This window comes from Vigna radiata, chromosome 2 (assembly GCF_000741045.1).
Source record: "Vigna radiata var. radiata cultivar VC1973A chromosome 2, Vradiata_ver6, whole genome shotgun sequence".
Classification (NCBI taxonomy): Eukaryota; Viridiplantae; Streptophyta; class Magnoliopsida; order Fabales; family Fabaceae; genus Vigna; species Vigna radiata.
Genome location: NC_028352.1, coordinates 7,747,260 through 7,773,906, shown reverse-complemented (window position 1 = coordinate 7,773,906; position 26,647 = coordinate 7,747,260). Strand labels below are relative to the sequence as shown.

General features: G+C 30.5%; 2 protein-coding genes across 2 annotated transcripts; one reads left to right on the top strand and one right to left on the bottom strand.

Annotated features, from left to right (window-relative positions):
* The first annotated feature begins 460 nt into the window (after window positions 1-460).
* Window positions 461-3,980, top strand: LOC106779802 (alcohol-forming fatty acyl-CoA reductase-like). Its single transcript, XM_022787296.1, has 9 exons — window positions 461-523; window positions 700-902; window positions 1,075-1,175; window positions 1,261-1,272; window positions 2,804-2,921; window positions 3,074-3,155; window positions 3,243-3,515; window positions 3,607-3,734; window positions 3,821-3,980. The coding sequence occupies exons 1-9, from the start codon at window positions 461-463 to the stop codon at window positions 3,978-3,980; spliced, it is 1,140 nt and encodes a 379-aa protein (XP_022643017.1).
* A 3,559-nt stretch (window positions 3,981-7,539) lies between these two features.
* LOC106756547 (T-complex protein 1 subunit beta) lies at window positions 7,540-13,991 on the bottom strand. Its single transcript, XM_014639020.2, has 12 exons — window positions 13,884-13,991; window positions 13,182-13,212; window positions 13,041-13,097; window positions 12,846-12,911; window positions 12,636-12,747; window positions 11,423-11,551; window positions 10,907-10,978; window positions 10,619-10,734; window positions 9,953-10,029; window positions 9,182-9,667; window positions 8,370-8,685; window positions 7,540-7,875 (listed from the first exon to the last, which is right to left on the bottom strand). The coding sequence occupies exons 2-12, from the start codon at window positions 13,185-13,187 to the stop codon at window positions 7,729-7,731; spliced, it is 1,584 nt and encodes a 527-aa protein (XP_014494506.1). The 5' UTR covers window positions 13,188-13,212; window positions 13,884-13,991; the 3' UTR covers window positions 7,540-7,728.
* Between the last annotated feature and the right edge of the window lie 12,656 nt (window positions 13,992-26,647).

The following is a 26,647-nucleotide window of genomic DNA, read 5'->3' as shown; positions in this document are numbered from 1 at the left end:
CAACATCTCCTTCATATTTATGATTTTAGGAAAAGGTTATTATATATGTAGACACACACCTTAATCCTTCAACAGCATTGAGAAATTCAAGAAAATAATAATATTTTTAATTTTATAGTTGACATCTTAAATTATTTCACGTTTTAAAATAAAAAATTTCATGTTAATATATAGTTTTTTTTTTTATGAATGCTATGTAAAATAGGGATGTTTCTTTATTCTTAAAAATGTCATGCTGCTATATTCTTGAAAACCATATTCTTAAAAATCAAATAACTACTTTTAAAAATAATAGATATAAAGAAGAAACACGTCACAATATTTACCAAACCTTAGGTGAGATCTTTCGCTATTTGTATTCTTTGCATTAAGATATGGAGTTGCCTACTTCCTGCTTCTATATATATAGATACTAATGGCAATCGTTAAAACCATCATCATATAGCTAGACAACACTTCAATGGAGTTTGGAAGTGCTCAGAACTTTCTAGAGGGCAAAGCCATTTTAGTCATGGGTGCAACGGTATTCCTGGCAAAACGTATTTCTTCTTCCAAGTTGTAACATACTTTGTACAACAGAATTTATTATTAGTACAGTATGATTAATCTTTGTCAGTGTTAATGCAGTTTTGGCAGAGAAGATATTAATTACTTATCTTTATTTGTAATCATAACTTTAACTGAGCACATACGTATCAGGTTCTGTCGAAGGATTTGTTCAGGGTGCTACGAGGAATGTGGGGAGCAGATTTTGTCTCCTTCATATCTGAGAAGGTGTTGGCTGTCGGTGGAGATGTTTCTGTTGAGAACTTGGGAGTCAAAGACACAAAGCTGAGGGAAAAGTTGTTGGAAGAGACAGACATCATAATAAATTCTGCTGCTACTACCAAGTTTTATGAGAGGTTAATTATTATTAGTAGCATATTCAGACTTAAGTGAAAAATGATGTTTGTTCATTTCTCCATGTCCTAGTTTATGATGTCTTATAGTTTAATTGCTTTTAAACTAAAAATAGTGAATGCTTATAATGTCTGATACGTTAATTTTCAATATTGTTGTTTCTTTTGCTAACAGATTGGATGTTGCTATGGGGATTAATACGATGGGTGCTCTTAATGTTCTGAACTTTGCCAAGAACTGTAGTAAATTACAAATGCTTCTTCATGTATCGACAGGTACGTGTTTATAATAACAAACGTGGAAAAGCTTTGATGTTATTAACAGAATAACATTAAACTAAGCATTCATTTTTGTTTTCAGCTTACGTATGCGGTGAGTGCAAAGTGTTGGGGTCTCATACCACCTGTTCGGTGAACCCACACAAATAATTTTACTTTTCAATCTATTGTGGGTTTGACCCACACAAATAATATTACTTTTCAATCTATGGTGGGTTATTTCATTAAACTTTGGCAACCTTTAAATAGGTGCAACTTGGACCTTGGGTCAATTACAAATAATAAAAACTGACAATAAAATATCAACTTACCTAACAATAAAATCTCCTTATTCTATCACAAAATAATATTCTACCTAGATAAACCAAAATCATAACTGTCCATCCTATTTTATTTCAATCAAAATCAAACCAAATATTACTAGGCCCAAAACTAACAAAATAATAAATCTCTAAATTTAAGTTTATCCCAACAAACTCCCCCATAAACTTAAATTCTTCCTTCCTTCTCCCAGATCGTCTAGGGTCTTGATTGTTCCAAACTTTTCCTGAAGCACTTGAACTAGTGACTAAAATATCTACTGCCAGTGTGCCTCCATAACCACGAGTAGACCTTTCCAACCGAACTCGCTTACCTGAATAAGACTTTCCGGAACTCGCTTACCTGAGTACCCTTTTCCAGGAAGACTTTTGGTATAGGGATCACTATACTCGTTGTGAACTCTTCTACAATCTCGTAGAATGTCCTTCTCTCGCTTTCATCGTAAAGAATATGAAAAAACACTGTTTGCAAGATTAGTCATCTCTTACTCTCTCTTTCTCTTTTTTTTTGTTTTCTTTTTCTCTCACTCACTCCCCCTCTAGCGGAAGCATTACCAACTGTCACCAAGGCAAACGGCAAACCATCGACTCCTCGAGTATACCATGGTCATCACTTCTCTTTCTCAATTCATGGTCAAACACTTGAGCATTTCACTTGCTCTCCCCACCTCTCATGATTCATCCGACGACCACTGCCTCCTGCCTGGCTCACCTGATCATGGGGGAACATACTCGGCTGAGCCCTGTCTTGAACCATGAGCTCTGATACCACCTGTTGGGAAAAACGGTGAACACACACAAATAATTTTACTCTTCAATCCATTGTGGGTTTTACCCACACAAATAATATTACTCTTAATTCCATAGTGGGTTATTTCATTAAAATTTGGCAACCTTTAAATAGGTGCAACTTGGGCTTTGGGCCAATTACAAATAATAAAAATTGACAATAAAATATCAACTTACCTAACAACAAAATCTCCTTATTCTATCACAAAATAATATTCTACCTAGATAAGCCAAAATCATAACTGTCCATCCTATTTTATTTCAATCAAAATCAAACCAAATATTACTAAGTTCAAAACTAACAAAATAATAAATCTTTAAATTTAAGTTTATCCCAACACAAAGGACTTGTGACAGAAAAACCTTTTCATATGGGTGAGACCCTAAATGGGTCCTCAAGATTGGACATAAACTTAGAAAAACAATTAACTGAAGAGAAACAATTTCTTTTCAGTTAACCGTTTTTCTAAGTTTATGTCCAAATCTTGATTTACCATGTGTATGCATTTACAAAAGCAATGGGGGAACAGATTTTGATGAACATGAAAGGTGATATACCATTGATCATTGCACGCCCCACCGTAATACTCAGCACTTACTCTGAACTATTTCCTGGTTGGATTGAAGGTGTCAGGTATTTATTTCAAATAATTATGAGAATGTTCAGAAAAATTATATATCAAAAATATTATTAAATGAGATTTGTATATATATTATGAATCTTCTCTTTATCTTTTAAGTGTATGTTGAAAGAAATTCTTACACAATTTAATTACGTGAATGCAGAACTTTGGACCTCTTTGTTGTGATGTACGGTAAAGGAAAGTTAACAAGAAGCATTGGTCGTCGGAGTACAATTATAGATGCGGCAAGTTATCAATTTATTCATTTCTTTTTCTCTCATTTTTCAATTTAAAACTGAAGAATACATTGAAATGATTATGTATATATGCAGATACCTGCAGACATGGTGATAAACTCCATGATAGTAGCACTGGAGGCTTGTTCAAAGAGTTCTTCAAAGACATTGATTTATCATATTGGTTCTTCACTGAGAAATCCATTCAGAATTTCTGATCTTGAGGACTTGGCCCATCAATACTTTACAAAACATCCTTTGACAGACATGTATGGAAAACCAGTGGCTGTTCCCAAGAAAATTACGTGGATGTCTAGTGTGAGTTCATTTGACAGATACATCAACATTCGGTACATGCTAGCTCTCAAGGTTTGCACCTAATTTTTTCATGGAAATTAAAGCACTATGCCATTTTTGCACTTTCTAATTGAATTTTTGTTTCTTATTTTATACTTTGAAGGGATTGAACGTGATGAACAAAATGTGCTGCTACAGTCACGAGGCATTTCACAATGAAAGTAAACAGAAAGTGAAAAAGATGATGGGAATAATGAGACTTTATAAACCTTATGTCCTCTTTGATGGAATGTAAGAAGAAAATACTCTTAAATTGATGTTCCAATTTTGGTTTTATGTATATATGATGTATTTTTTGTGGATGGTCAATGACACAGCTTCGATGACAAGAACGCAGAAAATTTAAGGATGACAAAAATGAAGGGAAAAGATGACGATGATGTTGGAAGATTTAACTTTGATCCCACAACCATTGATTGGACTCCTTATATGTTAAACACTCACATTCCTGGACTTGTGAAGTATGGTGTCAAGTAATTAGGTTGGATTTGTTTTTAGATAAATGTTCTTATCCTATAATAATAAATGTACTTGAATTCTCTATCAGTCATATCTTCCTCATCATGTTCTTAATTATCCTAATATAATACATGAATAATTTGTCCTCTAATCTTTTTAATTATAATTGTTGATAATTGAAGTGTTAGTCTAAGTCTTACTTTGAATAAAAATAAAAAAGTAGGACATATATAAAGGTGAAAGACCCGTTAACTTATTGGTTTAAATTTGTCAATCTCCAATATAGTTAGACTCTTGTTATTGGTGTTTGTGTCTCTCGATAAACTTCCTTCTCAGTAGACTCAACAATAATAATAATCTCGTGTAGTTTTTGTATACTTGTTTTAGTCTCTTATTATTTTTAATTTTCTTAGCCTGAATTAAACCAAGTCCAATTTGCTTTTCATAATACGTTTCTAATAATTTTTAATTTAATTTGTCATTTTCTAACATCAAATCTACTTTCTTCTTTGTGAATTATTTGACGTTTGAACCCTAACATGAATGAAATGTCATCAATTATTATTTATCACAGCAAAAAAAAAAAACGTATAAATTATGACAAGAACGAGTTTTTAAAATTGTCGCTTTTTATATTATAATACGACAGTTATTAAACTGTCATATTTTCCACATAAAATATGTCTGTTTAAACCATATTTCTAAATAATGATAAGCAATAAAAAAAAACAATATTAATGAGGGTCATAATTTGTTGAAAACGAATCTATTGATAATTTACAATTTTTTACTGATATTATGATTTATAGACAAAAACATTATTGATAAAATTTAATTTATCCATATGTAGAATTTATTGAGAGATTTATGAAATATTTCAAAAAATATCGACAATATATGAGATGTAAGTAAATTATTATTATTGACAAATACTATTAGGATGCATTAATTTATAACATTACATATTTGTCAATAAGTTAAGCACATGCATATTTAAAGATAAAAAAAAATAGTTGATAACCGAAAAATATACAATCAATACAGTAGGTTATATTATCCACAACTAAATAAATATGCCAATATTTATATACAATCAAAAGACAATCCCAATAAAAACCTGTCAATATTTATATACAAACAACATGCAATACCTGTCAATTACCAAAAATGATATATTTCTATTGTCTTATACTTCAATTTCACATATTTTATATGATTTGTGTCCGACCTCTATCTATTCTATCATTCTTTGCACATCACCAATACTAATATCATGTTTTCAATATTAAGAGATGATTGTTATTATCAAGTGACAAATTAGATTAAGAAATGTTTATTCATAAAATGGACTCCCAGTTTATAATTCGATGTTGAACTAATTATTTTTATTTTTATTTATGTGAATTAAAAACGTCTCAAAGAATTTAACTTACACTAAACACCTCCCAATTAATTAATTAAATCTTGTGTAAAAAATCATTATTTAATCTGACTAAATATTTCTTAAATAATCAGTTAAAAGAAATATTTACTTTAAATATTCTTTATTGTTTTTTTAAATAGCCAAGGATTGGTTGATTGACTGATTGCTGCTAAAAGAAAAATAGTTAAAGCATTGATTGGTCAAATTACTTTTATATTATTAGGGATGTAATGGAAAGAGATGCACCTTAATTATTAATTAGTCATAGATTATAGATTTAGGCACAATTGTTATTTCAATCAAACTCATATATTTGATTTTCAGAAGGCCAATCGATAAATTATTTTACAACAATTCTACAATAGAAGATAAGTAGTTCAAGTTACAGACTACTACTCTTATATCAACTGTCTAATGATAAAAATTGAATTAATCAAATCATAAATCTTTTCATTTGGACTATATATTCTTAAGTAAATATTCTATCATTTTCATTCACTTTTGTCTTAATAATAAATGTCTTGTCTAACTTTTTATTATCACTAATTTATAACTATAAATATTTTAGTTACATGATTACTAAAATATCCATATTTTGTAAAATTTCTCTTATAAATATTTCATAGAATTTAATTGCTTAATAGAAGAATTAGAAAATATCATAAAATGTATAAAATTTTAATAGAGTACTTATGAGAACTATTTCAATGTAAATACTTTTAAGAAAAATTAGATTACCCACTTTAATGGTAAAAAAAAAACTGTTAAATATTAATGAATTTAACTAGTGAATTTCAGAATTTTAATTATCACTTATTCATAGATAATACATCAGTCTATAAATTAGAATTTACATTAGCAATCAAATTTTTTTTTTATCAATAATTGATTTTTCAGTAACATTTGTTCATGAATTCTGTCAGTAATTTATAATTTATAATTATTTTGAACTTTAATCATATTGAAGAAAATTTATTAGTAATGATTTTTTTTAAATCTGTCGATAATTAATTTTTTCAAAAATTTGTTGATAACTTTCTCAATAATTTAATTCTTTAAACTAAATGATAAATCTGTCAATAATCTAATGAGAAAATTGTTATAAATTAATTTAATATTGTCGACAAAGTGGAGGAGGGTTAAGAGAAGGAGACACCAATGTTGAGAGGGCAATAACTGTCAAAGTGACAATGGAAGCAAAATTGATAGTAGTGTAGTGGAGGAAAAACAAATAAGAGTAGACACTAGTAAAAAAAAAAGATTTTTAATTATATATTTCGGTTTTAGAAAAATCAAACTATATAAAAACACGATGACAATTTTTGTAGTTATTATGAAATTATATCTCAGTTTGGAGAGAACCGAAACGTAAAGAGATTATTGCCTTAGTTAGAAAAGAAATCAAGACATATAATTATGTAGAAATCTCCTTTTTCTTCTGCAAGTCAGACTTTTTATCTGACAAACTTTTCGAAAATAAGATATCTATTAAAAATACATTTGAAACATTAAATAAATTTAACAAAATTTAATTAAAAAATTAAATTCACACAGTTCTAAAGATAAGAGATTAAATTCGTTCAAAATTTCGAAAAGACTAATTTTAATTTTCATTTAAAATTAAAAAGCTAAAAAATATCTAATCCTAAAAAATTCAATTACTTGATTTTTTTTTAAGGAATTCTCCCTAAAATGTTAAATATCTATAGGTGATAATAAGTAGATAAATATTCATTTCTTATAATACAATAATTTTATTATTATTAGACCGAAATCAATAATATATATATATATATATATATATATATATATATATATATATATATATATATAACAAATTAGTGTGAATGTGTAACAATAAAATATGGGTTTACAGCGACCTATTTTGTTAGGAATATCCACCGGAAAACTCACCCAACCTTTCATGAAAGGTTACTCTGATTTCTGTAGCATCGCCCATTCGCTGAAATCACTATAACTAACAAAAGCCATTCATGTCTTTAACAGTAGTAATAAACTCGCATAAGCAAACGTAAAACCAGTTTCAATTTTATTGGTTACGTGTCTATAAATTTTTTGTATCTATAAATTTTTTGTAAGAGTGCCGTATCTCTGAAGACGCAAGTTAAAGGAAAAATCTTAAAAGATAACTTGTTGAAAAATGAAAGATAGTGTTTTTAAATTCAAATAAACATAATTAATTCTCAGTGCAATCCACTGGGTTGCAAAACGAAATCAAAAATTTACCTAACAAACTTTTAGCATTACAACCAGTTTTTTCAAAATATAACAGCACTCTTGCTAGTGGTACGCCTAAAAATGCCAAGGTACCTTCACCATATTTTACATTCTATCTTCTCTTCTCCTTGGAGCACATGTGATGATTTCGTCAACTCTGAGGATCATCTCAGCTGCCTCTGTTGAAGATAGCAACACAGCTTGTTTGACTTTGAATGCTTCGCATATACCCCTTTCAGCCATGTCTCCAACCTTCCACAAAATCAAAAACATAGGTAAAACTAGAACAGAAGTGTACACACTACAACTACACATAAACCTTCGTAAAATTCTGCTCTTACTAATATCTTAAACTTTAACACACTGCTCTTACTAATATCTTAAACTTTAACACACTCATTAATGACGGGTCCTAAATTACCCGGCATTAGGCACATACCCTCCATGAACATATACACATTTTATATTTCTATAAGGTACATCAAACTAAACACCAAAAATAGTATATGATCCTAAAAACCCTTAACCCTGAACCAGAAATCAGTATATGACCAGTGAAAATTAAAAACGATCAGCTACCAATATACATAAAGATGCAGTAAAACATTACATAACAAAATGAAAAAACTCTCCTAACAAGAGTACACTTCATACAACCAACCCCAAGAGAAAATATAAACAAGGCAATATCATACATCATGATAGTCACTCAACACATTCACCAAACTCTTGGTTTCAATACTTACAGAACCAGAAATAACATCAATTCCTGCAGTACATCCCTCCTTCTGATGCTCTGCACGGAGCTGAGAAATCAACTCAGCACTGTCCAAACCAGCATTATCAGCAATGATTGTTGGAATAGCCAAGAGTGCACGGGAGAATGCCTCAATAGCAAGAGACCTCTTTCCAGGAGTTTTCTTAGCCAATGCATCCACTTCCTTTGCCATCACCATCTCCGGCCACCCACCTCCTAGCAACACTCTGCTGTCATTCACAGTCTGTGATAGCACACACAGGGCATCATGCAATGACCTCTCAGCCTCATCGAGAACATGGTGGCTGCCAAAAAAGCAGATGCATCAGACTTAAAGTTGCACATACAAACATTTGTTCTAGTTTACTTAAAAAGAAGGCCTATTCATACAAAGAAAACGCTCCTAAATGTCCACCTAACAATGCACCGACTGAATATAACATTTGACCAGCACTACATAAAGGCATCAGTGTGATGACATCGAGACATTAAGACACTCAAATAAAGCAAGTAACATTCAGAAATCCAGCACTTGGTAGTTAAATCACTGTGTTGTACAATTGTAGGTGTGAAATTTCAGTAAGTCATCACGGAAACAGCATAAGATTATAATCCACTACAAATAGTTAATGATTCTGGTCATGGTTGATAGATACAGAATATTACAAACAAACCCTATTTCCAAAATATCAAAACTTCAGCTGACAAAATTTGATGTAGCATGTTATAAATATTAAATTGCCTAACTATGTAAAAGAACACTGGAAATAAATTTCGTAATAACAAAAGAATAAAATGTACCTGGCACCTCTCAGAACTATTGTACAGGCCTGACCCATAGCAACACCAGAGAAATGAATCAGTTTATCCTCGCCAATCATAATCTCCTCAATAAGGTCACAATGCCCAAGCTTAACGGACTCGGGATTGTCAAAGGTTGATGCAATTTCACCACCGGTTACCAGAGCCAGACGCTCAATACCATCAAAATCAGCATGCTCAATAGCCAATATCCCCGCATCAGCAAAGAGCTCCTCTGGAAAATTGTAAATTAACTGCCTGTTAACAAAACAGTTGATACCATGACCTATTATCTTCTGCACCTTTTCTCTCATTTTTTCTTTCTCAGCTGTTTCAATCTGAGCAACTCTGGCCATAGAATCAACACGAACACGTGCACCATATATCTTCACTTTGTCTGTATCCATGGCAGTGTTGGCCACCAGTATCTTTGCATTCTCAATCCGTTTGGGTTGTCCAATACCGATTTTCTTGTCAAGAATGAATCTGACAAAAAATATGAATTCAATTAAGATAGCTTACACTTTGCCAGGGCAATGCAATGTTAAGCAATGCTTAGAAGAAAAAAGAAACAAGATTATTATCACAAAATCCTCCGTTACAGATGAAATTGCAGAATTTGATAATTATCTTTTTTATGAGCACGACTCTGCACAAGTTTCTAGGAAACTGTGCTGTGCAACTCAATACAATAATAATAAGGATTCAGCAACTAGTTGAAAAATTCCTTTTCGTAAACTGCAAACTAGTCCAACTTTTCAGCAATATTACCCTTCATCTAAGAATGAATCCTTCAATGAGCCTCCGGGTTTTTTAATAATCTGGATAGATTCTAAATTAGTGCTTCCCTGCATATGAAAATAACCATTGAAAGGATGGAGATAAGAAGATGAAAGAATGAAAAGACATATTTAACCAAAATATAGCTCAAACTAATAAAATAAATATTGAAGCATAATAAACATTTGTTTGCACAGTAAAATCATTGAATAGCCCATATTACAAAATTAACAAAACAACTGAAGTAAACTTCCTATTTTAAGGCCATCTAGAAAAAGGAAAAATCACTACTCAACATGAAAAGCTGTCATAAACCAGTAAAATAAATAGTTAAACAAATAATATGTGAGTTCTACAGAGTATTCCAAATTCACTATTATGAAATCGGTCGGTATATTGTTATTTATGGATTGGAATACATTTGAACAGCCACATTCATACGGTAAGAAATGATTATGAAACAGCAGATATTCATTTAATCCAACTTCCTACTAACACTTTCAAGAAAGTTCATTTGAGTATGTGGAAAAATAAATTGATTAGGTTTGAATCTTGTGTATCAAGACGGGAGTTCATCTAGGGAAAAATTTTGACTAAATCTATGTGCTATATCTATTAAAATTGAAAACTGATATTCACAGCAAGAGCACAATTTACCTTTAGCCTCATTACAGCATCCACAGCTAAATTTGCAAAATGCTCCTTGTCCTGTGAAAGAATCTTGGAGCTCAAAGTTGTCATTGCAATGTTCAGTAAGTCTGACCTGAATTTCTCTGCACAATCCACTAAATTATATCAATATATCAGATAACAAATCACAAAAATGCCTAAATACCTTGCCAGGTCCTTCTAACACGACGATAATAACAACAATGTTTAAAAGGCAACAGTGACAATTATAAAACCCTGAAAACAAATCCTACAAAAACGTGGGAGAAACAATACCAGAATCAGCTTTGTTGTCCACAACCTTCTCTAACAAAGCATTCTGAGCACACTCTGCTGCCATTCGGAAACCTAGAAACCACGTGGAAAAATAAGTGCATATAGGGCAGCATTAGAAATAAGGGAAATAAAAGATTGACAATGGAAATTTCATTGACTAGGCTTTGCATTCCTATTTAATATCAAGCAACAAATTAATTCCTACTTTAATTAGAAAACAAACACCAAAATTTTTTAACACTAGGCTTTGCATTCCTATTTAATATCAAGCTCCAAAGGAACACTCCATCATGTTAGAAACAAAGACATTATATTCTAAATACAATTTAAAAACAGATGAAGCACAATAAGAAAAATGTTGCTTTCTTATCCAATACAAGAATTACTTATTGAATATATTGTCTTGTATTCAAAGAGTAATCACTGAAGTTGTCAGTAGAAAATTCATTAATATGAAAACATGACATTTTCAGGATAAGAGCAGTTGAGCCACTGTAGAAAAGAAAAGAACTGAACCTGATATTATTGTCATTGGATGAATCTTGGTAGCAACCAGCTTTTCTGCCTCCCTTAAAAGTTCACCAGCCAAAACAACAACAGAGGTGGTTCCATCCCCAACTTCATCATCTTGTACTTTTGATATGTCTAACTTACATTAAGGATGGTTATCTTAAAATATCCACACCAATGCTCTCAATAATAACTGGATGGGTATCATAAGGATGACCAAACACACAAGGCTCCCACCAAATGGGATCTGGGTTGGGTATGCACACAACCTTATACCCCACCCTCACATTCAAAACTAGAGAGGTTGCTTCCAAGACTAGAAACTGTGAACTATAACTTACAAGGAAGCAAAATTACAAATGAGCAAACACTCAACCGAATCTGGATGGGTGCTATGGAACTAACAAATTGCTTGCCACCTTAAAGATAAATATCTGGCAAATAACATTACTACTAGTTAAAATTATTCAAAAGTTGGCCACCCACTTACATGAGTGTAAGAGAAATTTTTGAGTTACTATTTTGAAATTTGGAGACCCTTTTCTAGTTCAGTTCACTTATGCTGCCTCACATTGGTGGGTGCCATATAATGGTGAACTGTGAACTATAACTTACAAGGAAGCAAAATTACAAATGAGCAAACACTCAACCGTATCTGGATGGGTGTTATGCAACTAACAAATTGCTTGTCACCTTAAAGATAAATATGTGGCAAATAACGTTACCGCTAGATAAAATTATTCAAAAGTTGGTCATTCACTTACATGAGTGTTAGAGAAATTTGAGTTACTATTTTGAGAAATTTGGAGACCCTTTTCTAGTTCAGTTCACTTATGCTGCCTCACATTGGTGGGTGCCATATTGTAGTGAACTGCAACATAGTCTGACTCTTTCAAAATTGCAGGTTCCTTAAATTAATGCTGGCCTTTAATCTATCAAGATAGTAATCTGTTCTTTGGTTTTGACTCCTACATCAATTAGCTTTCCGGTGATTAGGGACTTCCATGAAACTAGGAGTTTATCATCTGCTTCAGAAATTCAAAATTGTGACTTCTCACTTTGGATTCATTATATTATGCGTTTTCCATGGTTAAAAAACTATTCATCAAGTAACTATCAAACCCTTAGGTAACATAAATAAGAATTTCACATTAGCTCTCTCCAAAATCCAAATTTTCTAAGTTGCTTTCACCACAACAATATAACTTAATAAGGATACCCACAAGGACTTTAGCAGCTGGATTATCAATATGGAGGGACTTCAAAATTGTAGCCCCATCATTAGTGACAGTAACTTCACGTCCTCTACCTGTAGACTGCAAAATTTTATCCTGCAGTAATCACACCCAAGGCATATGAATTGGCAAGGAGTAGAAAATAAAGCATTTATCACCACCACTTAACCGAATGAGCCAAGAAGAGATTTTACCATTCCCTTTGGTCCTAAGGTTGTCTTGACCAAGTCAGCAATAGCCATGGCCCCAACAAAAGAAGCCTGCACAAAACCAAATCATTCAACACACATAAAAGTAATAATGCATGGAAACATTTGCTGATACAGATCATAAACATTATACTATTCTCAAGGAAACATGGCACAAACATAAGATCATAACATGCTAACCATTCTGGCCCGCTCCCCTTTTTCTTCACTGGCTTCATCTTTAAAAATTCTATCAATCTATAGCATTCACCACAAAAAAAATCCTCAGGTGAAGAAAAAAAAAAGTAAGAAAAGAAAACAACAAAATTGCATGTAACTTACCGCCATTTCAGGAAAATTCAAATGCAATCACCTGAATAGAGACAAATCATGTCACGTAATCAATCACAGGAAAAAAAAACTTACATTCTATGAGAGGATCAGGCCAACCGAAAAATGATAACAATGAAATCACTTAAAAAAATACACCCTAAAGAAGCACTGCCATATAGCCCAATGCATATATAGTGCCTGATTACACTTATCATAAATATCACTCGGTTTACACTTCAAAAAAAACTACAAATAAAGTAAATTTTCCCAGATCATTATCTACCACCAAACTACTAAATTAACACAGATCTATCAAAAGAACAGGAAAAAAAATAATAAACAAATAAATAATCCACTATGTCCAAAGTCCACACAAGAAAACCTAAATCCTTTGTATCTAGTTCTAGGTTTCACACAGCAAATGCAATTCTTACATCTATCAACTAAGGCATTCCCGAGTCTTGATAAAATTCATGTATAGCTATTGTTCTATACCATCCCATCAAAAAAAGAAGGAATCAGGGTTTGGCTCGGACAAGAGAAAGCAGCATAGATTTACTATGCGAATGTGAGAAATGGAGTAAGAAAAGAAACGCGATTTGAAATGATAGAAGTTAAGAAGTTGATGCAGAGTAAAAGAACTTGCTAACAGAGAGAAGAACAAGAATCAAAATGCATAAAATGGTTGAACAAAGAACTCGAGAAACTGACCCCGGAAGAAGGTAGAGTTGGCGAGGCGAGTGCAAGAAAGTTGCTATGCGAAGCGAGAACGCAAGGGTTTTGTTTTCGTTCTCTGGAAGTATGGGTTTATACAACCTTCTTTAAAAGGAATCGTTTTGGCACCTCTCTCTAATTTTTTTTTTTATTTTTTCGTAAAATTAGACATAAATAAAATCATGTGAAAGGTTGTAAAGATATTATGTTAAGAGATTTGGTAATTTAATTTATAATTTTTTTAATTGGAAATGTAATAAAAAATAATTTCTTTCTATGAAAAAATAATTAAGTAACTTTACTTTATTTTAACACAACTAAATACAACTAAAAATGTATATTTCAATTTATTATGACTTATTTAGAGCAACAAGTAAATATAAAAATCTATAAGTTATACATGTATAAATTTATATATATTATATTGACATATATTTATTTGGAACTCTCGAGTGGTATATTTTAAACACGAAATGCTAACTCATATGCTAATCAGGATGCTATTACTTTCGTGAATTTAAAAAAAAGTTAATAATAATAATTATCTAGGTCACATTTCTTCTTTTGAACAATTGTTGTTGGTTCAAGTTCATAATTTCTTTCAACATCTTCACGTGTTGGCATAATAAATAAATAGTTATTTTTATATGTTGTACTTGTAAACATTATAATAATGGAATGTGCACGAAGTAATTCTCTTTCTATCTCTTTATCATTGGAAAGGCCCATTGCATCTCAATTTCTGGGCTTTGGCATTTGATGTAGTTAAACTTAGGGTGTTACTCTCTGCACCTCCCCATTTCCACTCTACACCTCCCCTTTCCATTTTTACCATTTGTTTTATTTATTATATTCCTATTTTATCCTTTACTAAAAATATATATTTAATGTTAAAATTTTATTATTTACGCGGATATGGACTTTCGTCGAGGGATGGAACCGCTTATACGGATATCGGCTTTTGGTTACGGATGTGATCATCCGTTTAAGGCGAAACCCAATTCCCTTCTACAACTCTCCATTTTCAGACCTCAGAAACACCACAAAATCCCCAGCCACCAGTTTCTTCTGGTTTACGAAACTGCTTCACCCAGTCGTCAGGAAGTGTCGACGTCGCGTCCCTCGGTATGTGCCGAAACCTCTACGTCTGCACGTCCTTTGCCACCACCGTCTGCACCGGCGGCTCTGTCGAGTAGTCTAGCCGCGGAAAAATCGTCTCCGTGCAGTCCCTCGGTATGTGCCGAAACCTCTACGTCTCCCCCTGCACGTCCTTTGCCACCACCGTCTGCACCGGCGGCTCTGTCGAGTAGTCTAGCCGCGGAAAAATCGTCTCCGTGCAGTACCGCGGCACCGAAAACCCGCCAACATTGTTGGCGTCCGACTGCGTCAGAGTCTTCGCGAAAGACGCGGGCTTCTCCAAAGCCTCTGCCACGTCAGCACCCCTCCGCGTCGGGACCGAGTTCCGAGTTTCTGAGAGGAACCAGACTCAGTTTGGCGAAGACCTCATCGGTTTCCGGGTCCGCCACGAACTTTACCGCTTCGACGTTGCAGAGAATGTGTGGCGGAACCTTGAGATCAATGTTGGTGTGGGAAGTAGAAGACTTTGGAATTCACTTGTTCATCTTAACCATGCCACCAGCACACGCGTGCCATAGGTGCGGATCCAATACCTTCTCACCCTCCTCATCAAAACGCAGAAACTTCCTATTCTCTTCCTCTTCTATGTTGTTTCTCTCTTTAATATTTTTTACTCTCACTGCAACACAGAGAAGACAGACACTGATACTCTTAAGAAGCTATTATGAACGAAACAACCAAACTGACTTTTTGGCCAGCCAAAAATTAAGAGAAGACTGAGCGTCGGAAGCAAAAAGTTTAGAAAATGCAACAGATCTGGTGGTGAGAGAAGAGAAGGGGAGGTGGGCTGGAAATTAAAAAGTAGAAAATTAGGGTTACTATTAAATAGGGTTAGAAAAGTAAAATAAAAATAAAGAAAGGTTATTTTTGTATTTAAAAGAAAGTTACAAAAATTTGGGGAAATGGAGGGTGAAATCGGGGAGGTGGAGGGAACAATTCCCTTAAACTTATGGTAATGGATTGGTTTCTCCTTATTGTACTACCATAATTCCTCCCTGCACCTTTTCGAGGTATGAGAAAAGGTTGATTTTTTTAAAGTTAAAACTTAATTAGTAAAAAAAGAACTTAATTAAAAAAATATAAGAACTCGACAAAGTAATATAAGAATTGAAACAAATTAAATATCCAAATAGAAATCAAAGTATTAATTCAGCTTATTTATAAATTAAACAATTTAAAATTATTAAATTTACAAATTGTATAATTTAAAATATATTTTTGAATAGTATATTGGTGAAAATGAATTGTGGAGTAAAAGTTCTAAATATTCTTTCACTAGTAAAAAATCATATTTTATGACGTACAAAAATTATATTTTATAACGTATAAAAACGAGTTATGTAGGTCATAATTAGTTTTTTTACGACGTACATACTTTCAGAAACTAAAAAGATACCCAACACAATAAATTATAAAACAACGAAGACAAAACAGACATTTACAAAAATAACAGGTGCAAAAAGCAAATTTGTAGGTATAAGAAGAAGGAGCCTTATGGATTGGGTCGGATAGGGTTTACACTTTGAGAGTGCATTATTTGTGCTTCTGAAGAAGTTTATGAACACAATTCTAAATTACTAAATGAAAATGTTGACTTTTACTTAGTCAATTCTTTTTACCTGAATGTTTATTCTTCTACAAACATTGAAAATTTCTTGAGGAATGTGATGTTTTTGGAAGGTCTTGAGAATTAGGTATACAACTAAAGGATGTCACAAGAATAAGAATTTTGGTAACATAAAGGAACTTGCTAACGGAGAGAAGAACGAGAATCAAAATGCATAAAATGGTTGAACATACAGAGAACCCGAGAAACTGACCGCGGAAGAAGGTAGAGTTGGCTAAACTAGTGCGAGAAAGTTGCTATGCGAAGCGAGAGCGCAAGGGTTTTGTTTTCGTTCTCTCGAAGTATGGGTTTATACAACCTTCTTTAAAACTAATCGTTTTGGCACTTCTCTCTAATTTTTTATTTTATTTTTTCGTAAAATTAGACATAAATAAAATCATGTGAAAGGTTAGTAAAGATATTATGTTAAGAGTTTTGGTAATTTAATTTATAATCTTTTTAATTGGAAATGTAATAAAAAATAATTTCTTCCTATGTAAGAGATTATGTAAGAGATATTATGTAAGAGATTATGTAAGAGATATTATGTAAGAGATTTTTTTTTAAGTTAGAACTTAATTAGTAAAAAAAGAACTTAATTAAAAAAGATATAAGAACTCGACAAACTAATATAAGAATGGAAACAAATTAAATATCCAAATAGAAATGAAAGTATTGATTCAGCTTATTTATAAATTAAACAATTTAAAATTATTAAATTTACGAATGGTATAATTTAAAATATATTTTTGAATAGTATATTGGTGAAAATGAATTGTGGAGTAGAAGTTATAAATATTCTTTCACTAGTACAAAAATTATATTTTATGATGTACAAAAACTGAGTTATAACGTACATAGTTTTATATGTCATAATAGGTCTACATATTTAATGACGTAGCAAAAATTTACGTCATCTGAACATGTTATGATGCAGTTTCTAAAATCAGTCCATTTTTTTTATATGAATATTGGAGAAAATTGTTTCGAATTGGTGTCATAATATGTTCAGGCTATTATGACATAAATTTTTGCTATGTCATAAAATGCGTAGACTTATTATAACGTACAAAACTGTGTACGTCATAGTTAGTTTTTGTACAACGTACATAGTTTCAGAAACTAAAAAGATACCCAACACAATAAATTATAAAACAACGAGGACAAAATAGACATTTACAAAAATAACAGGTGCAAAAAGCAAATTTTGGGTGTGAGAAGAAGTAGCCCTATGGATTGGGTCGGATAGGGTTTACACTTTGAAAGTGCATTATTTGTGCTTCTGAAGAAGAAGTTTCTGAATACAACCCTAAATTACTAAATGAAAATGTTGACTTTTACTTAGTCAATTCTTCTTGTTTATTCTTCTACAAACATTGAAATTTTTTTGAGAAATGCGATATTTCTGGAAGGTCTTGAGAATTAGATATACAACTAAAGAATGTCACAAGAAGGAGAATTTTCGTAATTGTCTAAGTGTTTTTCTTTTCATTCTATTCTTATTATTATGTTTAGTAAATCTAGTCAAAATTGGGAAAGTTAGCTCATAATTGACTGTTTCAAAATCAAATGAAATTGGAACATTGACTTCTTCTTGTTTGATTTTAATTTTTTGTTTAAATTTATAAATAGAAAAATATTTAACCTAAAAAAACAAAATTATTAATCTAAATCTTTATAAATAATTTCAATTAAACCTTATAAACAAATAACTCTAGATAACCATTCAGTCCTTTTATTATATGTAATCTTAGAGAAGTTTTGTCACGCTTAAATTTTAAATTTTTATTTATTTTTCTTCTCTTGCTTGAATAGCTTATATTATTCGATGAACTTGCACCACCACCCATCTGTGATATAAAAAATTGAAAACTATATAATATAAAAAACCCCTAAACTAATAAACTAAAAATATATTAAGAAAAAGAGCGTTTACAAAACTATTGATTTCACAAAACTGTCTCATCATCGTTTGACTCATTATCGTAATTTATTAGTATTATTGCCACTGTTTGGAAACAAAAACAAAACATGTTTTGATTTTTGAGAACAGTGAATTTAGATATTTAGATATTTGCACAAGTAGATCTTGATGCCACTGTAATCAAAAGATTCAGTCATCGATTACGTCATTTTATTTGTTGTCCTACGATTGGCACCCAAAGTCATTAAAGTCGATTATTATTTGTTAAAGAATTAATAAAATAATTTAGGTTTAATACCGTTTTTGGTCTCTAGTTTGGGAGGGTTTATTTAATATGGTTCTATCTTTTTTTTTCATAACAATTGATTTCACCTTTTGAAAAAACTATTCAATTGAGTTCTTTTTGTTCATAGTGGTCTCATATTCAAATTTAAATTGTTTATTATAGTCCTTATTGTATACGATGATGACATGATTTTTAACATAACATTATGTCACGACTGTTAAAATAACATTTGGATAGGTGAATGCATGAAAGAACTTATTGACGTTGTAACCGGCACCGTTAGAAAATTGACGTCGTAACAAAAAAGGAGTCAATTGAACAGTTTTTTCAAAAAGTGGGATCAATTGTTATTAAAAAGAAAAGGTAGGACCATATTGAACAAAACTTCCTAAACTAGGGACCAAAAGCGGTATTAAACCAATAATTTACTACCTATGAAAAGTTAAATATTTAGAAACATAACTATAATATGACATATATGAAAAGACAATGATATTTTTTTTATAACATTTTAATATCATTTACGCATTATTACGAATTCATTTAAAATTATTTTATAATCAATAATAATAATTATAAAAATTAATATCGATCAATTACATAATAACACCTAAATAATATTAAAATGTTATAAAATAATGTTTGAAATATCATTATCTTATCCAAATGATGACCAAATCAAATATCTTTGATTTTCAGTAGCTTCACGGTATGGGTTGCAATACAACTTTCAAAGTATTAAGATATGGACAATAAAGGAAGAAAATCTACATTGATCTCAGATAAACAATTCATTTTATTTGGCTTGACAAATTTCATTATCTAAAATGAAAATAAAAATAATGTAACCTATTTTTTTCCCATGAAAGAGACACCTTTTAAATATCTATAGTTCATCCAATTATTTTTCTACAACAATGTATTATTTATTTTGTATTATACATATATTTGGTTAAGAAATATTATTTTTATCTCGATTGTATAAAATAACATATGACATGTTAAATCATGATGGTAACGTTTGAATTGCATATGTTATTTGATACTTTTTTTATTTTAAATATTAGATTAAAATACTGTTTAATACGTAAAATAAAATTATAAAATAAAAAGAAATATATTTATTCATTTTAAATTTTAAAAGATTAAATATATAAAAAATTGAATTTGACATAGGAATTAAAAGTGTATTTATAGATATAATTTTAGAAAGTGTGATAATATAATTACGAAGTTTATGTGTAAGAGGAGAAAAGATGATAATAACATATGTCTGTCAATGTCGCGTAGAAACGTGATTTGATTTGAAGTGACAGCAATTCCCACGATTCATGAGGAACTCCCTTCACGTGACCCTACCAACCTTCAAATCAAGATCAACAAAATCACACTCATTCATTATTAGTATGAGATCACTGTTGAAACCATTCTCTAGATCAATTCCAATTTTATAATTATTTAAAACGTGGAAAACATGTTCTATCAAAATAATCCACTGCTACACCGTTCATTTTCCACAAAGTAGAGTCACCACGCATCACCCTCGTCTCTCACTCTGCAGAATCTCAAACCTCAATCACATATCATGTTGGAAGATGATGGACGCTCCACCTTTAGACATTCTCTGTACATATGATTTTGATCAAAATGTTTACATCAGAGGATAAACATAAAAACCATAATCCTTGTTCAAGATGAAACTGTTTGCAGAAAAAGTTTAAACTCCTTTATTTACATGGGTTTTATACTTATAGTTCCGTTTTATTGGTTTTTCCAATTTAATCCTTAAAGATAAAAAATTCACTTAATTGAATTTATGTTTAAATTAAGTTAACGAAGTTAAGTTTTTTTATGATATGAAACGTTGATATGGTCAGTTTTTTATTCGTGGCATATTAAGCAAGTTACGTGAAATATGTATTTAAAAAATAAAAAAAATAATAAAGTTTCTGATAATTGAAACCCAAATTAGGATTCATCATCTTCAACCTCCCTTCACCATCTTCAACCTTAGCGATTGATACTCAGGGTTCATCACCAAATTACGATTTATTAAAATCAAATTAGGTTCGAGATTAAAGACGCAACAAATCACGAATTCATAGAGTTCAAGATTAGAATGGAGTCCAATGTCTCTCAGGGCCTTTCCTTCGAGATTGGGGTTTTCTCTTGACTCGCAGAGATGAAGTATGCGTTGGTTCTCGCAATTGCTCGAGGAAGGAGAAACAAAGGCATGGAGCTCTCACGGCATGGTCTCGCGGCAGCGCAAGAAGTTCGTGATTCTAGGTTTCGCGTTACTAGGGTTTAACGCGATTTAGGTTCTGCGTTGATGGAGATGAAGTAGTGTCGCAACGCTGCTCGCAATTAGGAAAAAAAATGTATTAATAGATTTGGACCCTTCAAATCTGCAGTTGTAGATTTGGGGAAAAAAAAAGCAGGGTAGCATACTTAAATTCCTACAGCTAAATCACAGGAAGGTGTTAGAGTGTTGCTCCTTGTATGGGATGATCCCACTTTTGGAAGCTTGCTTGGACATAAAACGGTAATCAACTACAAATGATTGTTTTGGGCAATATTCACTTTATTACTTTTGAACCAGATAGTATCTGACTTTGTAAGATATTCAGGTTGGACTTATGAACACTCATGATGAGGACACTCGCCAGCTTTTCAAGCACTCTTTGGTACAGGTGCTTCTTTGCCCACGAGCTGGTAGAAAGGGACACAACTTTCTCAAAACACAGGTATAAAAAATAATAACTTTTTTAAAAACCTTTTAGATTGGAAACTTACATTCTCACTGGTGAACTAACTTTCTAGCATATTGCGATTGAATTTAAAGAAGAATTCATTTTTGCTTTATACTTAATTATTAGGAAGTTGGATCTATACCCATCATCGGAAGATAGTCATTGTAAACGCTGATGCAGATCACAATAAAAGAAAGACAAAAGCTTTCATCAAAGATCTTGATTTATGTGTGGGTGAAATAATAGTCCACGAATTAGTGATCTCACTAGTACAAAAATCGCATACAACATCAAATATTCTGGATTTTTAACGGCGAATTCGCGAACGACGTCATATCAGGAGACAATAAAATAACGTCGAATTTTGTCAATATACGACGTAACTTAACGTCGAATTTTGTCAATATTCGACGATAATCAATTTTTTTTTAATTAATTGTGATCCTTTTTTACAACTCTACGAGATCTGAAAAAGAAAAAAAAAACAAATTTCAGTTTTTGGTATTTTATGAAGCATGAACTATAATCAACAACAAACAACAATAACCAACAACAAACAAGTTCAATCAAATAACAACAACCATAAACAAGTTTAACAAAAAAACAACAAACAAGTTCAACAAATAAGTTCTTCAAAATGAAAACGAAAGCTAACCTTCAAAAGGTTGGTTCATCGGAATAAAGTGTCGTCACCCGTGAGAGAGAAAGTAGAATGCGCATATGAAGGACAAAAGCATGAAAATAATCGGTCAAAACAAACGAAAATCATACATAAAGTAGTTAATTAACATGCATTTGTATCAAATGAAAGAAAGATTACTTGTGATGGTCGTCAAACTTCGTTCGAGAAAAGTTTGAAAAGAGAAGAAGGTCTCCCGCGTTAAGATAAAGTGAATGAATTTTCAATCTCTCGCTTAAATTTTTATTGAACTCACTAACCTTTTAACGTCTAACACTAGGACATTCGACATTTTATATCATTTTTCGTCAAATTACAATTATAAACGATGTTCAATAATTGCATTTAATTACAAAAATACCACTGGTCATTTTTAACGTTGTCTATTTAGTGGTTGGATGTTGAACTCGTGACGTTATACGTTGTTTTCGTATTAGTGTCTCTTTCCTCACTTTGACATGAAATGTCTTTCAGGATAAAAGCTTAGCACTTTCAAAATTAGAGATGGCAGCGGGTCAGGTCGGGTATGGATAGTGCCTACCCGCAACCCAACCCGTTGGACAAAATCCTACCCGTTACCCGTCGGGTACTCATTTAAAAAATATCTGCGCGTATTTTAAAACTCCCTGGTACCTGCAGATACCTCCAAAAAATAAAATAAAATATATATTTTATACATTTTAAAATAAAATTTAAATAAAATTACAATATATATATATATATATATATATATATATATATATAATATAACATAAATTAGATTAAATATAAATTTAATTTTAATTAAATTTAACCTAATAAAATATAATTTTATTTTATTTTTAATTAAATTTAATTAAAAATATAAATAGATTTTTTTTTTTATTATTTTTTGCGGGTAACGGGTACCCACGCGTCAGGTAGTATACTATCCGTACCCGACCCGTTTAGAAGCGGGTATTAAAATACCCGTTACCTGTTACCTACATGTAGTAAATATTCGCGGATAGTAACTATCCGTCGCGAACTTTATCCGCAGATTTTTTTGTCATCCCTATTCAAGATGTAATCACTGTGCGACTTCAATCTGCAACTTCAACCTTCGACTCCTTTTAATGTTTGTCAACCTGCAAGAAGAACAAACACTAAATCTCTAACGTGCTTGAATTACAAATGTTGGAATGAAAGTTATGGCTGAATTTAGGGTCTGGGTGATGGATAGGGAAGAAGATTTTTGAGTAATGCTTGATTGTAATGGAAGATGACTTTTTTTAAATTTTTTTATCAAAATGTTAAAATGTTTTTAAATTCCACGTACAGTTATGTGAATGCCATGTTTAAAAACTTGCCATGTCAACCTTCCACCTAATAAAAAACTTAACCTCGTTAAGCTAATTTAACTGTAGGGACCAAATTGAGTCAATTTTTCATTTTTAAGAACTAAATTGAGGAAACCGATAAGAAGAGATCTATCTGAGAAAAACCCACGTAAATAGGGACTTTCAAAAGGGTTTAATCGCAGAAAAATAAGTATGAAAAGTTTCCTATGGTAAAGTAAGGTAAAATAGCACAGTAATTTGTCAATAGTAATGTTTATGTTTCTTTTAGTTATGGTAAAGTAAGGAAAACCTCAAACCCTTGCTCACCTCCCTCATTCCTCTCAACCCTTTCTCTTTCATCTCTCTCATTCAAACATTTTCTCTGTCATCGCCACTGTAGCCCCTGAAAAAAATCAGAAACACTCGTTGTTAAACAATTTCTTATAAAAAAGAATGATTTTATAATGAGTTTTCATTTCATAATCTTTGTCTTATCTAATTTTATCTAATTTTCACAAGCATAATGACATCCGAATGAATTGGTAATTGGCCTCGAAAAAATCAGAAACACTCGTTAAACAATTTCTTACAAAAAATGATTTTATAATGAGTTTTCATTTCATAATTTTTGTCTATCTAATTTAATCTAATTTTTACAAACATAATGACATTTGAAAGAATTGATAATTGGTATGGAAGTTTTTTTTAGAGATCATGATTCAGCGTTGCAGTGCATTTAACAAGTACTCACCAGATGACTTGAACAAGAAGGAGAGTGAGCGAATATTGAATTATGGAGGACGAGGGAGCTCATCCATTATTCATGACAACTTGAAATGCTTTGAGTAAGGAACTTCAACCTTATACTTAAAACACCTTCAAACAATACTCATAAAGTATCTTACTAATAACTCTTAGTCATAATTCACCTGTACAAGCTAAAAGACAAGAAAAGAGAACTTTAACTCCCTTAACAATTGTCATTTAACAATAAAAATCTCAAATTTAAAAAAAATAATTATAAATCAAAACTTTCAACACATTAATCACCAAAAACACACTTTAATTATAAGAATACCTCATTATATCTGATAATATATAATAATATATAATATTAAATAACTTATAATATATAACCATATCTAATAATATCTCATAATATCTAACATATAACAAAATCCTAAAATATCTCATAGTCTCCAAGAATATCTTACCACTTCCAAAAATATCAAATAATGTATAATAATATTAAAAATATCTAACAGTTTCATATAATCTCTATTTATGTATAATAATATCCAATAAAATTTCTTAATATCTAACATATTTTTAATTTTAATTATATAATTATTCACCAAATTTTATTTCATAAAAATATTTTAAATAAAAAAATATTCTATATTAAATGATTAAAAAGTAGATAAGTCTTTTAAATCATATTACCTATACCTATTTTTCTAGTTATTATAATTTCTATATTCTCACGTGTATCTTCCTCCAAATAGAAAAACACATGGGTAGTGAAAGTAACCAAAATTCCTACTAGTCTTGGAAAAATTCAATTAACTTCTGATTTGGATAAGACTAAATCAACCCAAAATCTTATGTGCAGCAAATTTTGAATGAATTTTTCAACAATGGATATCCAATTTCCAATATTAATTTCATAATATTTGGTTTTTATGTTTATTGTTTCCTTATATTCAAGTACTTCCAGAAGTGAGATATACTTTACCCTCGAAATTAATAATTATAATTTATACAATTATTTTCTCTTAATTCATTAAAATATGTTTTAAAAATTTATGACATAATTAAAATCCAGTTTCAAACGTTAACATAGCATACTTACAGTTGGAACATTATTGATCTTGTCTCTCATAATAAAGCTAATGATCGAAGTTACTCTCTTATATATCAGTTTTGTATGTGTTTGTTTTAATGTAATTTAACTTCACATATTAAGGGTTGAAATAAAAAAATATTTTTATACACTCACCTGTTCTAATATAATAAATCATATTTTAAAAATGAAACAGAAAAAAAAACCCTTAAATATATGGTAATATTTTTTCATATAAAGAGTGTCTTTAATCTTGTTATCTTAATTTCCAACCACAGTTTCCTTTTTAAAAAGCACAATACAATAATTGTTGTTTTGTTTTATATGAATATATTATTCTACGTTTGACTTTGTAGAAGAAAAAAGATCAGAACTTACAAACTAGAAGGTAGTTCATATGTATAAAGGGTTTCATTTGCCGACAAGCAAGAAAAATTATCAAACAAAATTCTAGCAATATTTTTTTTATTTTAAATTGGGAAACTATTTGTTGAGTTATATAACTTTAGTAAATTGTGTGTGTGTGTGTGTATATATATATTTTGAAATTGTTATTGATGTTTACCGAAATTATTTTAATTAATATCAAACATAATTATTTAAACTAGCATTAATTAAGGATATTTTTACAACGTTGATAATTGAATTTTTCTTTTTATATTTTTATCAATAATTATTAAAATTTTCTCTCAAAATTCATCTTAATTATTATTGATATAAGTTAACACTGATAACAAATAATTGTAATTAATATTATCTATAAAATATTATAAAACAAATCCTAAGCAACTATAAACAAATAATAACATCTGCATTAATAATTAAAAAATACAACAAATATTGATAAAAATATTCGCAATATATATAATTTACATAGAAAATAACCTTTTAAAGGAAATAATATAAACCAAAAATTAATAGTATTTAAAATAATTTTTATTATGAGTAAAAAAGTATAACTAATTTGTAAATTAAAATTAAATAGGTATCTAACATAAGTATCAATATTTTAGCAACTTATGATTATTAGTTAATTTGGATCGATAGTTAAAACTTAGATACTTAATGTTATATATCAATTTAGACTCTATTTCGTAAACCGACTATAATTTTTGTATTTATTATAGAAATTATTTTATATACAAATAATGATTAGTTTATATGTATCTAAATTAGTTAATACAGCAATTATTTATTTTTTGTTATTAAAATTTGTTACTATTTAATACTTTTGTAGT